This window comes from Sceloporus occidentalis, unplaced genomic scaffold (assembly GCF_023333645.1).
Source record: "Sceloporus occidentalis isolate IW3139 unplaced genomic scaffold, rSceOcc1.0.p SCAF_2, whole genome shotgun sequence".
Lineage (NCBI taxonomy): Eukaryota > Metazoa > Chordata > Lepidosauria > Squamata > Phrynosomatidae > Sceloporus > Sceloporus occidentalis.
Genome location: NW_028316982.1, coordinates 179,472,387 through 179,486,504, shown reverse-complemented (window position 1 = coordinate 179,486,504; position 14,118 = coordinate 179,472,387). Strand labels below are relative to the sequence as shown.

General features: G+C 41.4%; 1 protein-coding gene across 2 annotated transcripts in view; it reads right to left on the bottom strand.

Annotated features, from left to right (window-relative positions):
- The window catches only part of SHROOM2 (shroom family member 2), a 159,167-nt gene that overhangs the window by 42,615 nt on the left and 102,434 nt on the right, over positions 1-14,118 (bottom strand). For both annotated transcript variants that reach the window (XM_089511592.1, XM_089511593.1), the window contains exons 3-5: positions 5,946-6,077; positions 1,665-4,311; positions 749-849 (exon numbers count right to left, since the gene is read on the bottom strand). In XM_089511592.1, coding sequence (XP_089367718.1) covers positions 749-849; positions 1,665-4,311; positions 5,946-6,077 — 2,880 coding nt within the window. The remainder of the gene's footprint in view (positions 1-748; positions 850-1,664; positions 4,312-5,945; positions 6,078-14,118) is intronic.

Genomic DNA, 14,118 nt, shown 5'->3' with positions numbered 1-14,118 from the left:
GGTTTAAAAATCTAGGACTTTTTTTTTAATTTCCTAGCCAGGAAATTAAAAAAAAAAAAAAGTCCTACATTTTCAAACCTTGTCCTACATTTGTTCTTGTTTGGAGGTCCTCCATTATGGCAACCCTAGTTATACCATAAGCTTTCACAGACTTGTTCTACTTCCTCAGATACATTTGAGGAAGACCAAGTCTACAAAAGCTTATGTTACAGCTTCTTCTACACAGTTAGTCTCAAAGGTGCTATAAGATCCTTTTGCATATGCATATGCATTACACACACACACACACAATTTCAAACATTATAAAATATTTTCCTTTATCACAGAGAACCTGATTTCTGCAGCACCTCTACTGAAAACAAAAATTACAAATGTTATCATGAATACATTACAGTCCTCCCTCTGTTCTCGCGGTCTTTGGACCTGCATCCCTTGCTTATGTGCGAGGTACAAACGGAGGGAGAATTAATGGGGTGTGTGCCCATGGTGCGCCCGCGCGCCTATATTCAAGCCTGTGGGGCTTGAATATAGGTGAAGCTCCATTTTCACAAGGGGGTCTGGAATGGATCCCCCACAAAAAAAGAGGGGCGACTGTATTTTGAGGAAAAAAGATATTCTACATACTGAAGAATATTAGAAGCAAACTGTTTAAAATAGCTTCTATGTTTGCTAGGCAAAATGTTTCACTAGTCATTTTCTGCAATGTATGCTTCTAAGCCTTTGACAAATACACACAAAAATTATTTACCTCAAATTGCAACTGCTTTCATCAGATCTTGCTGCTGAGGAAATACACTCTTCATCCTTTCTTGAATTTTCTGTTTGTCTCCTTGCTTCAGCTGATTCTTCCTGAGGGGAAAAATGGTTTTATAACATGGTAAAGCACCAAATCATCAAGTTTCAGTCCCCAGAAAAAATATATAATTACACACCCCTTCATTTGTGGATTTGCTTCAAGTATATAATAGATCTGGCCTTATGCTGATTTGGCTTAAAGCATAATAATAATCCATGGAACCTCTTAGTTAGTTTTGCAATCCTTGTACTCAAGTTACCAATTCATCTGACCAACCCAGAAGGAAACAACTGTACATATTTGCAATTTTGTATGGCAAAAGTTACTTGGAAACATTTCAGGATATCCGAGAACTCTGTGTGTGCGTATGATCATATAGTAGGCAATCTCACTCAGCCCATGGGGAAAAAATAAATTAAAAACAGCTACTAAACAGCAATAGCAGGTCATATAACAGAGTCACAAAGACGAATCAGCTCTTACTGCAAAGCAAATGTAGAAGCCAATTTTATCTCTGTATCCACCTTGACAAGACTATTACAGATCCTGATAGCATCAGGCACAGCATCAAGGGCTCATTCTTCTGCCCATTTCCCAACATGATAAATACTACCATATGCTTACTATACCCTCCTGGTTTCTATCATCAGGCAGGCAGGTCAGTCTCTATTCAAAAGAATGAATGGACACACATTTGCCATCAGAAATGGCAATGTTCCCCTACTGATAAATTTCAAACAGAGACTACAGCATGAAACTATGGTTTAGACTTTAGAGGTTATCAAAAACATGATAACCTCTCCTACGCATCCCTATTCAATACTCTTTCTTTTCAGAGATGCTGAAGACAGGGACTAGAAGTGCTTACCTTTTTGTAAAAATCAGTAGAAGGAGATGACCTGGAGCGTTCATGTGTATATTGAGATTTCTCAAGCTGTTCATGACCAGCATCAAGTATATTGTCAGCTGAATGGTATCTTCCAGAACTCCGTGTCTCTAAAGGTTTCTTCTGCTCTTTCCAAGATGCCTGATACTCTGCAAAAGTTTCTAATCTCTGAGGTTGTCCAGATTTTCCTTTGTGGCTACTATAATGGATGTTTTCTTTGGGTCTATCATACATACAAAGCATATTCTCAACTCCAAAAGAAGCAGATCGCATCCTCCTTTCATACCAGGAACCCTCACCTTCTTGAGAATTTTTGTGTGGATTTGGAGGCTGTGCTTCTGGCTGACTGTATGGTGTGTGTCTGTGGGAAGATTTTTGGAAGGCAGGCTTGCTAGTTTCTTCAAAGAACTTCCACCTATCTGCAAAAGAACCCAAGGCTTCCTCAGAAGTAGTTGGCCGACGGCGTGGATGGTAGTCATCTTCTGACACACCCAATTCATTTATCTTCTCAGGCTCAGAATAAGATTTCAGTTTTTGTTCTGCTGTGAATCTCTTTCTAGCTCCAATGCGAGGAATATGGTGAGCATGGCTGTTAGATGGATTCTGTTTAGAGGACTTCCTAGCCCCAAGAAAGCCTGACTCATCCTCAGAAACATAAGTCAATGGGGAAGAGTTACAGTTATTTGTCTTCTGGTCTGGAAGACAATCTGCAGAACTGGGTTCCAAGTCTCGTCGTTGGAAAGAGGTGGCCTTCAAAACCCTGGCCTGGGCTTCTTTCAGATTATCCTTGTACATGTTAGTGAAAGAACTTTCTGATGAGCAGTTTACCTTTTCTGCATTATTCGGTTTCCAGTTATCAGCATACTCTTCTGTTTCAGTTGACCCTGCTAAGGCAGCAGTGCTTTTGCTTTTCTGCAGCTTTGCTCTTTTCATTTGGATCTCATTTCTCAATGTGGTTGCAAAACGATCACTCCTTCGTGCATTTTTGCTTAAGTGAGCATCAAATCCAGGCTGTTTATTCATCCCAGCTTCAGTGGCAATGTCCGGCTGGGTTTTCCCTTCCTGAGCTAAAGAGTGTAACATTGGGGTTTTCTGAGGAGAAATTTTGTAGCTCTCTTCTTCGCTCCATTTGAAATCTTTTTGGACAGATTTATTATCAGTCACTGGGAGACACTCCCGTCCATATTCTTGCTCATGGTAACTCCTGTGATTCTCCTCAAAGTTTTTACTCTGCACTGGTTTTTCAGGGTAACCTATCCTTCTGGAATCTTCCATTACAACAGCTCTAAGATCCTCTCCTTTATTCACTACATAATGACCTTTCTTTTCACATACATCCAGAGAAGACTCAACAGCTCGCTGAGGTAGATAGTATTGGGAACTTTGGCTCATTCTAGCTACAGCAGGATGTTCAAGTTGTCCAGAGGAGGTGTTACCTATTCCAGGATTCCAGGATTCATCCTTGAGCTGTAGTGGTCTTGAGATTTTTTCCTGAGGTGGCTGTTTCACTGTCACACAGTAATAGCGACTTAGCCCAGCACGATCCATTTTCTCCTCAGAACTCGTGTCAGAAGGAGCAGGAGCAGTACCATCAAATATCCTGACCTGGTTTGGCTGACAATTGTATTTGTCAGTTGGCCTTTCCTGGATGCCAGTATAAGTGGAGAGGTGTCGCTGCTCTTTGGGTGATGCAGAGACTTTTGCACTGTGAAAGAAAGTGCTTTCATCACTGTATTGGCGCTGATGGTGATGGCGATGTTGTCCGTAAGCAGACTGGGCAAATCGAACATCAGTACTGGACAGAGATGAATGTAGCCTGTTGATATTTCCCACGTTATTATTGAGCCTGTCGCCTGAAGAGGACAAACTGTAATCCAAACTAAAATCAGATCTATAGGCTGGATTGCCACCTTGCCTTCCATCGGAAGCCTCAACTGCCTTAGCACCTCGCTTTTGTTGCTCTGCAGTTTCAGCACTCCAGTCATTTCTGGCCTGAGGTCTGTGCAGGACTTCAAAGTGCTGGGTGTTCTGAATACCCTCTGCAAACAGAGGTGGATGGGCTCTCTCATGACCTTTGGTGGCAGCAAAGCTATCACTACGGAGAGGGGGAGGGGGAGGGGGAGGAGAGGGGGACTTTTTCTTCTCTGGCACATACCAGACAGGCACAAAGTTTGATCTTCCAGACCCAGAACTTGTTGAATCAGCATGATCTTCTAGTCGGGGACTCCTGTTGTTTTCATATTGTAATGGGGGTGGCAAACAGCTAGGTTTGTCCTCTAATCTCCCACTATCACTTAGGAATGAGGCAGCCTTGATATTCCCCTGTTTTGGGGGTTCCCACTGACCCACTTTATACACCATGTTCTCTGTCGAGGCAGCATCAACATTGGACAGCATGTGGTCTGGAGTACTAGAACTGGCAGAAAAAGAGCTATAGGCCGAATCCCTTTTGCTGGGATTCCCCAGGTGGTCAATGCTGCTGTTGGACTTTGCAGAGGAGATCTGTCCATACTGGTACGTTTGGGGTGTGTGGTCCCAGCTGTCCATGCTTCCGGCAGAACTGAACTGGTCTGAGGTACGGTGTAGATTTGACTGATCCCATGAGCTTGAGAGATCATGGGAAGAGGAGCTATTGGAAAATAAAGGGGACATTTGTCAATGGAGCTGTTTCACGTAAGCAACTGGTTTAAGCTGAAATCTTAACATTATAAAACTTTCAATACTAAAAAAAATCAAACTACATTTTAAAATTTGTTGTGCAACCAAGGGTGATTTTTTTTTGTACTCCTGGGACTCTCAGGTAATTGACTAAAATATTGCCCAAGTCCCCAAAACAGAAGTGGCCAGAAGTCTACTTCTCATTTTGAAAAACAACTGTTCTTTTCAATGTTAAAAGAGTAAAGGAGTTCCCATAAAGATAAGGCCTCTAAGCTGCAAAATTTTATGTGAGGTTTCCATCCTACTTCCTAATGCAATTCAGTGATGCTAAGATAAAATAGAATTTTGCAAAAGTATGAAAATAAGCAGAAAGGTTCCTGAGGAAAAGAGAATAATGTTGATATTCTGCCAACAAAAACAAAGGTAAGAAAGGATAAAGGATTTGAAAAAATAAAGCTCAATTTTTCAAGTTCAGTAGCACATGTCTGAGATACATTTATCTCTCTGTGTATATGTGTTTACAACAATAGTACAAAACATCAATGATACTGAATCAGTGTGGTGAAGTGGTTTCATTGCCAGACTAGGACTCTGGGAGGCCAGAGTTGAAATCCCACTCAGCCATGAAAACTCACTGGATGGCCTTTGTTAAGTCATACTCTCTCTGTGTCAGAGGAAGGCAAACCCTTTCTGAACAAATATTGCAAAGAAAATCCTGTGGTAGGTTGACCTTAGGTTCACCATAAGTTAGAATCAACTTGAAGGCACATAAAAACAACAACAAATCAAACATACGCACATACCTGAATTTAATCTCATTGCAATTGCTGAGTAGTAAATATTTTTCCTAGTATTTTGTAAGATGGAAGTTTACATGCAGTACTTGAGACATATTTTTACATGCAACATAAACCAAGAAACAGAGAGAGTCCCAAAAGAACAGCTATTAAAGAAGTTTTTGTGAGAACTTGTAATAAGATCATGGTATGCCTTTGTGACAGAGAAAACCTTAACCTCTTGAACTAAGATGGAACGTCTTCTTTACCCTCCAAGAAGTTCTCACTCAAGTAATAATTACTGAGGAATTTTCAATGATGGAAGAGGCAATAATATGCCCTACCCATTTCTGCGAATTGCTACACAATAAGAACAGATGCAATTAGAAAAGATCATTGTGTAACATTCTTTTAAATATATACAGGAAGAGTATGTTACTTTTAAGGACCTGTCTTGGAACAGCAGATTCAGTTTTTCTGTCTTGATATTAAAGGATTTGAGTTTGATACAAATATAAACCTAATTATTAAAAGGACCTAAACTTCTTCAATACTGATGTCTGAAGAAATACCTAGAGAAGGGGCAAGCAGTTCAGCAGAAATGGTAGCTATCACTTTTTGTTCTATTTACATACCAGCAAAATTGAAAAAAATGCAATACATGTTAGGCACATAATATTCTGACTTTTCTCATGAAGCCAATCAATTTGCACTCTTAAGATCAGCTTGAAAATAAAGTCACACATTGCTGGAAGGTTAAAGATAAGAACAAAGCAAGTCATGCATTTTATATTCTTACCGTTGGAGAGTAACATTTACAGGAACTCACCTTGCATGGTACCGGGAGTGCCATGAAGCACAGACGTTGGTTGAGGGGAGCCGTGACGTGTCTGTCTCAGGCTGATTCTCTGTGAATTTGGTTGCATGCCAGGAGTGAGGCCTGCAGGCTAGATCATTTTTTCTGGAACAAGAAAGGCAGAATGTGTGCCTTTATTACACAATATTTTAAATCACACTATACGGAGAGAAAAACAACCTCAGACCTGATTAATAAATGCAGCAAAAAGCTCTAACTACAGAAAAGGGTCTGCCTTGTTGTTTTGCTTGGTTTTAAAAATGCACTCAAAATGCAGACAATGGGTCAACTATGGTAGAAAAAGCCTGAAGTGCATTTTTTAAAGTCAGATAGGCCAAATATTTATCTACCTATTGAAAATATCTGAAGTGCTTCAAACAATTTAAACTTGAAAACACACATGGCAATACAGAAAGGGGGAATATTGTGTTCTATTAGGCATTAGCCATTTACTATTATAAAACCCAAACAGCAATAAGCATGATTGGTTCTGTAGCTGCAGTATAGATTTTTGATCCAGATTCAAGTGGTGGGCCTTCATGTCATTTCTGACTTATGGTAACCCTAATGAAGACCTATCATGGGGTTTCCTAGCAAGATTTGTTCAGAGTGGGGCTTCCTTTGCCATCCTCTGATGCTGAGAGAGTGTGACTTGCCTAATGTCACCCAGTAGGTTTCCATGTCTGAACAGGAATTCAAACCCTGGTCTCGCAGTATCCTAGTCCAAAGCTTAAAACCTTAAAATCATGCTGGCTCTCCCAGAATCAAATACCATTGCTAATGCCAATTTAAGTGGGCCTACTGAATCAATGGGATTTAAATAACTAGTAATATACAGTTCAACTACTGATGCATGTGTTTCTACCTTAGATGGGACTAGCAACTGGATTTATTACTCAGCCCACACTCCTCTGTTGTGCTACAGTTCCAGTTCTGATAATGAACTGACATACTGTACAAGTTTACCAGCCTATCAAATCCTTAACCAAGCCTAGTTGACAGTGGAGTAGAAGAGAAAAATGAGAAAAAATAGCTCCAGATTATGGGTTGCTTTTCCAGAACAGTAATATAATTCAGGATGACTGAGCAATCCTCCATGCACTGGTAAATGGATAAGTTGATAATGAGGTCTTCAAGTTTTCCGACTGCTTTTGGCAGATTAGTTCAAATCTAAAAGGTAACTGGATAATGAAGAAATGTTGTTGGATACTTCTTTTCTTTGATGGGTCTCCTACTCCATTTCTAGAACATGCAATAAAAATTCTTTGCAAGTCTGCCTGCACTTCTAATTACAAGCTAAAGGGTGCAATAAAAGTAGCTTAGAATTTTGTATTTGTACATATTGGACCTATGCAAGTCAGAAGGGGTCCCAGGTAACTGTGCATAGTAGCGCAGTCATGTCACAAATAAAAGATTAGTCTAGAAGGTGCCAGAACTCTCCTTGGAAAACTTCATTTTTCTGATAAAGTTTCTTGTGCAGAAAAATTAAGTCTTCTTACTGGCCCAAACATAATATACCAATGGGATCAACTTTTCAATGCCATCCTTTTGGGATTTTCACTTGAAGCATAAGAATCCAAATCTAACACCTGCTTTTTTCTTTTGGATTCTCACTGGGGCATAGTTATTGAGGTTGCTATGCTGATATGTGACACTCCATAACTGACCAGTACACTACTGGTATTAGCATTTCATGTCCACTCTTTAATATGCAACTGCCATCTGCTCCCCCAGAAAGTTAACAAAATGCCATATGCCTGGCTGCTTGAAATCAAAGGGGTGTAATTCCCAAAAGAAGCCGATAGACCATGTGCACAGCTGCACCCTGCCTTTGAGTCCCCTGCCCCTTTCGCTTCCTTTCTGCTGTTGCCTATTTACCTCCTTTACAAAAATATAATAATAATAACTTTATTACGGCCATTTGGCCAGCACATTTACAAAAATATAAAAACTGCCAAGAGCATGAATAAGAGCCACCACTCACTTTGCTTTTTCTTTCTGGGAAGCAACAGGACAAATTTAGTTCAGTCAGAATCGTCAAATGAATAGGTTTTGCTGACAATGACAAAGATATGATCTGGCTAAAGCATCCCAAAATCCTGGTTTCAGGGCCATTTGGCTATCTGAGATGAAGTACAAAATGGTGTCCCTTCCTTTGGCATAGGTAGAACCAGGTTGGATAGCATATGTTTTACTTTCAACATCTTGCCACTGCCACAAAACTCTGAGCCTGCCTCACTTTGCTGAACGGTAAGGCTGGCTCTGCTGGAGCTGACATTTTTGCACTTGTTTTGGGTACCTGGCTGTATCATCATCATCATCATCATCATCATCATCATCATCATCATCATCAGTCTTCTCTAGCTGGAAGCAGCAGCAGAGATAGTGGCAATAAAATATAAGTATGCAGGTATGAAAGGCAGCTCCTGTCATCTGACAATTTTGTTCTGTTCCTAAAAGTCTGTCTTTAGGCAAACTCACCTGTGACTATCCAGTATCCTGACAACACAGCATAAATACACAGAAATACACTATACCAGTGCTACACAACGCCATGCAAAGTAACAACACAGTGCAACACAAATCAACGACTGAGTGCCATTGTGCAAATGTAAAATCACATTGCTGAATACACAACTCTGCTTCTGTCACTATCAGCAACAGTTCTTGTGCTATGGTGCACAATTCACCCCATATTCATAGCTTAACTGACACATGCATGTCTCACTAACAGGATATCTAACTGTTTGTTAGGTAGATAGTATCACAACTAGATATGTTAAAAATAGCATTTATTTACTTATTAGAATATACACACACGTGTACACACAGACCATCATATGAATCTCAGGGCATGGTACAGACAACAAAGGAACTTAAACCTTTGTAAAACTATATAATAATTTAAAACTGTTTGAAATGAGTGAAATGGGCTGACTCCTTCAAGGTTTTAGTTAGCTCTGACTATATATGGATAAATACAATACACTAGCAGCTAAGAACAGAAGGGATATTTGAAGACTTAAGAAAGGTGAACTTCTCAACTGTCCAGAACCCATGACAAGAAAAATACTTCTCAAGGCCCTTTCTTGTTCCATCACTCACATACCTCCAGTCCTACAGCAGATGCCAGGACTACATTTCCACACAGCCTATTCCAGGCTCACTCTTTTCTTTTTCATGACACCTCCCACCCTATAATATATTATTATAGTGACTGGCACGACAGCAGGAATGGACAAACAAAGAAGATCAATGCCAATGTAGTCTACAATTACATCATTGTGCAAGACATCTAGAAGTCCGAAAGAGTGCTTGCATCAGGCTGCACTGGCAGCCAGGGCCAGCTCTAGATATTTTGCCACCCTAGGCAAGAAATATTTTGGCGCCTCCTGAGAGAAGAAGCAGGAGAGCAAAGCATGCTTGGCACGTGCGCACACAGCCAGGCACCCTTCACTCTCCTGTTTCTTGCTCTCCTCAGAGAGCAAAGGGCACCCTTTGCTCCCTTGCTGGCTCTCCTGCTTTTTGCTCTCCGTGGAGAGCAAAAGGTAGGAGACCCAGGGGACAGCAAAGGGCGCCCTTCGCTCCCTTGCTGGTTCTCCTACTTTTTGCTCTCCGTGGAGAGCAAAAGTCAGGAGACCCAGGGGAGAGTGAAGGGTGCCCTTTGCTCCCTTGCTGGCTCTCCTTTTTGCTCTCTGTGGAGAGCAAAAGGCAGGAGACCCAGGGGAGAGTGAAGGGTGCCTGGCGCGTGCGCGTGCACAGCCAGGCGCCCTTCACTCTTCTGTTGGCTCTCCTGCTTTTTGCTCTCTCCAGAGAGAAAAAAGCAGGAGAGCAAGTGGCGCCCCAGGGATTGCCTGGCTGTGTGCGCATTCTCTCTCAGCCTCCCTTCCCAGTGCCACCTCTAAACTTTTGCCGACCTAGGCAGCTGCCTAGGTGGCCTATATGGGTGAGCCAGCCCTGCTGGCAGCAAAATGCAATCCGGCCCCTCATCCCATACTGTACACACAGTTACTAGATAGCTGTGCAAGTGAGGAAAGGATGGGGGAGAACAGTCTGTTGAGGCTTGTGAAAGACAAGATTACTTGTTTTCATGCGCACCCTATCCCTCCATGTGGCCATGTGGCTTTGTGGGTGGGAGGGAGCAAGTGAGCTAAACATGGAGGATCATCCATCAGTGAAATTTTCTTTTCCTTTCCATGCAAGATGTCTTTAAAAACTGTATAGATTGCAAAGGCATTCAAACAGCAGGGAGAAAACTGATTTAAATTATTCATTCTTCCCTTTGTAGGGTTGCCATACTCCAGTTCCTCATATCCAGGCATATAATTTGCATATTAAGCAAATTATTATTATGATGCATATTATTAATTTGCATTCTGATTATGCAAACCCAATACATGAATCACTGCTCTTTTTCTACTATTGTGTTTCAATCTCAGTACCAGTAAGTACTAAGTAATTCAGTACCAGTATTTCAACGCCAGTAAGTACTAAGAGCTTTTCCCCCTTTCTTTTCCTCTACTAGCTATGATGAGAAGGGATGTGGTGGTGTAGTGGTTAAGACTCCAGTTCTGACGATCAGAAGTTTGAAAGCTTGGCAGTTAGAGGCCTGAATGCTGCATGATGGGGTGAGCTTCTGCCAGCCTAGCAGTTTCAAAACATGCAAATGCAAGTAGGTACCACTTTGGTGGGAAGGTAACAGCGTTTGGTGTGGTCATGCTGGCCACATGACCACCAGAGTAGTCTTCGGACAATGCTGGCTCTTTGACTTAGTAATGGAGATGAGCACTGCCCCGTACAGTTGGTTACGACTAGACATTCATGTCAAGGGACTTCCTTTACCTTTAGTATGAAGAGAAGGAGGACTCCCTTTACTTTCTCAAGGCTGATTGAAAGCAAAGTTCCACCATGCTGCCTAGACCTAGTTTATCTCACTAGGGAAATCCCGTGGGAAAACAGGAGTTAAACGAGATTTAAATTAAAGAAAACCTGGAAATGCCTAAAATTTATCACACAACGTTGCTGTTAACATGAAATAATGCAAAGTTAATCCTAACGCAAAGCAGAGAAAACCGGCTGTCATGGCCAGCCATGAGGAGGACTCAGAGGATGAGGAAGAGGACTCGGCTCCTCAGGTACAGGAGGAACCTGAGGCTGTGCCAGGCCCCAGTTCTGCCCTGCCAGGTCCCAGTTCTGCTCTCCCAGCCCCAGTGGATTTGGCTCAGCCAGACCCTAGCTCAGCCTTGCCCCAGTAGAAGTTCCAGACTTGGGAGATATAGAGCAGCAGAGCATTGAGGTTCCTACCTTCAGCAAGAGGAGATCAGAAAGGGCGTGCCTTTGGCGTTCCAAGAGGCTTGCTGATAAACACTCATTAGCCACTCAGCAGCTGTGATAAGGGAGTTAGATATAAGACACCTGACAGATGCTGAGCTCTCTTATCAGTCTATTGGTTCTCATTAGTGGATGCGGCTGGATCTGACTCCTTGCTTCCTAGACCTTTGAGTGCCTTTGAAGCCTTGACCTCAGACCGGACACGTTGACCAACCCTCTGGCACTCTTGACCTCAGATTGGACTGGTAGTATTGCTGCTCTATAATCCTGAATTTTGGACTGGCTAGTGGCTTATTCTATTCGGACGTTGTTCTTGGCAGCTCGGCATGGTTTCCTTTTGCCGAGCAGGATCTTATGAGCCGTATGAGTGTGTGTTGGCAGCATTCCCCAACACCGGTAGCTTTTTACTTTTGGAACAACCTGCAAGTAAAAAGCTGCCATGTTTCTCTGCTTTGCGTTCAGACTAACTTCACATTATTTCACTTGGGCAGTCCCCTAGTGTGATAAACTACCCGAATTTGCAAGTTTTATTTAAATTTGAATCTCGTTTAACTCCCATTTTCCCACAGGATTTCCCTAGTGTGATAAACTCCCTAGGCTCAAGCCTCCAGCACAATCACTACACAACACAAGGCCATCTCTGCTTGCCTCATTTCCTTTCCCACCTTCTGGGCCTATGGGGGAAATCGGGTAGGAGTGTAAAGGTAAGATGGCAATGGCACGCCTGGATGAAGGAGAGATTCAGGATTTACCGCTTCAACTGTCTTAGCCAGCTGGGACATTTTTTTAGTCTCCTCAATCCAGAATTTTCCAGGGACAAATGGCAACTCTACCCCTGTGGAAAAAAACAATTTAAACCAGCACATCCCTAAAAGTTGGATGAGGCTGAACAGCATGGGTAGTCATTAAACCTTTATAAGAGCATGCCTTCCTCCAAAATATTCCCAAATCTTGTGGGCCACAGACTTCCCTTGATTGTAGTCACAAAGTTGATGCTGACCCACTGCACATGCAAACCTGATCCCATAAAGCCAGGAACAAATGTGCCATCTTCCACAACCAACTGATGCATATGTGAGTGTTTAGCATAAAAGGTATACCATCTAAATACTAGTACTCAACACATCTGTGTAGAAGCAAATGCCACTAAGCTCATGACTTCTTGATCATTGAGAACTGATGGATTGCAGCCTTAGTCCAATTTCACTAAGATCTGTATACATTTTAGAGTAGAGTGTGATAATTACCTGAAACACTGAGTATATACGGTAAAAACAGACTATATGCAATGGCTAGTGAAATACAAAGCTACAGAACAACTACACAACAAGATACACATTATGGAAAAATGAGGATGGAAAGGGAGAATTTCAGAAGAGAATTTGGAGTTTTCCATCAGGAAAAGGAAAAGGAAAAACTCTTTTGTGAAACCAACAGCATACCTCATGGAGCTTTTCAAGATCTTCATAAGATAGCTCTTAGCCGCATGAACATCGGTTTCAGACGGCATTTTCTGGGTTACAATATCCACCACCACATTCATCTTCCTAAGCAGCCAGGCAAGCAGAGAGACACAGCAGACCAGAGGTTCTCAAACCTTTCCACAGTGAGTTCCACCCCATGTTAGGAAAAAAATTAATAATACTGGTATATATGAGTTCACTGACACTACTTGCTTTTATCCTGCAATTGTAGGGGAAAGTTCCAAAAGGGACAGAGAAAATGGTCATTTCCCCACACCCTAGCCTTTCTTAAGCAAGTATTATCCAGATGAGGTGGACTACAGTTGGCAGTATGCTTTGCAAGCATGGAAATTGGAAAGCTGCCATGTAAAAAACTAGTATAGCTTAAAGCCCACTAAGGAGAAGAATTTGCCTGAACCTATTTGAAAAGTAAAGATCAGAAACAAAATAAAGCAGAAGAAAGAGATATGTTTGTTGTTGTTGTTTTTGCTTCTTTCTGTAGATGTATACCTTTTTTTTAAAAAAAAATGTATATTTCTAATGTAATTTGTAAATGCATCCAAGTGGGGTATTGGACTGGTTTATGTTTATTGTGTCATACCAGTAATGAACACAATTTGTTGTTCACTATAAATAGCCCAAATATTGAGTACATTTGTTTTTGTAAAAAAATAAATGAGATTTCTTTTTGGTCATTATTCCTTACTTCTCACTTTGGAGGCTTGTATAAATAAACTTTCCGATACAGAAATTAATCCCAACTCCCTTGGAGCTAATAGAAAGAAGTCTGAAAATAGAAAGAGCAAGATATTAGCACATCAGAAATATTTTGCAGGCAACCAGAGCTGATAGTATCTCATACTGTTCTGTTATATTAACTGTAAGTGACAGAATGAGAACACTTTAACCAACAAGCCAGAAGACATCTCTATCATACAAAGTCTTCTTTTTAGTGTTCCTAATAAGGCAAACTGGCCTGTATCTTTTAAAGCTGTTAGGAACAGGAAAATGTATGTTAAGATCTGAAAAGACAGGGCAACTAAAGGAGATACTTCTTTGTACTTTTTACTCTGGATGGCTCACACCTCATACTGAGACATCAGAATTTCGCTGCAGAAAGTTACTGTTGCTAACCTTTCCAGGGTGAAAGTTATTTTCTTAGTATAACTAAAGCATAGCAGTGTGCTCTTAACAAAGAAACCTCACAACTGATGGAGTAAACGTTAAGTGACGGGTCTATGTTATTATTATTTAAACTACATCTGGGGAAATGTGCAGTCTAAACACTGCAGGTAGCCCATACGGTTGTTTTTCAGACCACCACCACCAAAATCCCATTGCAAAAGAGTCCC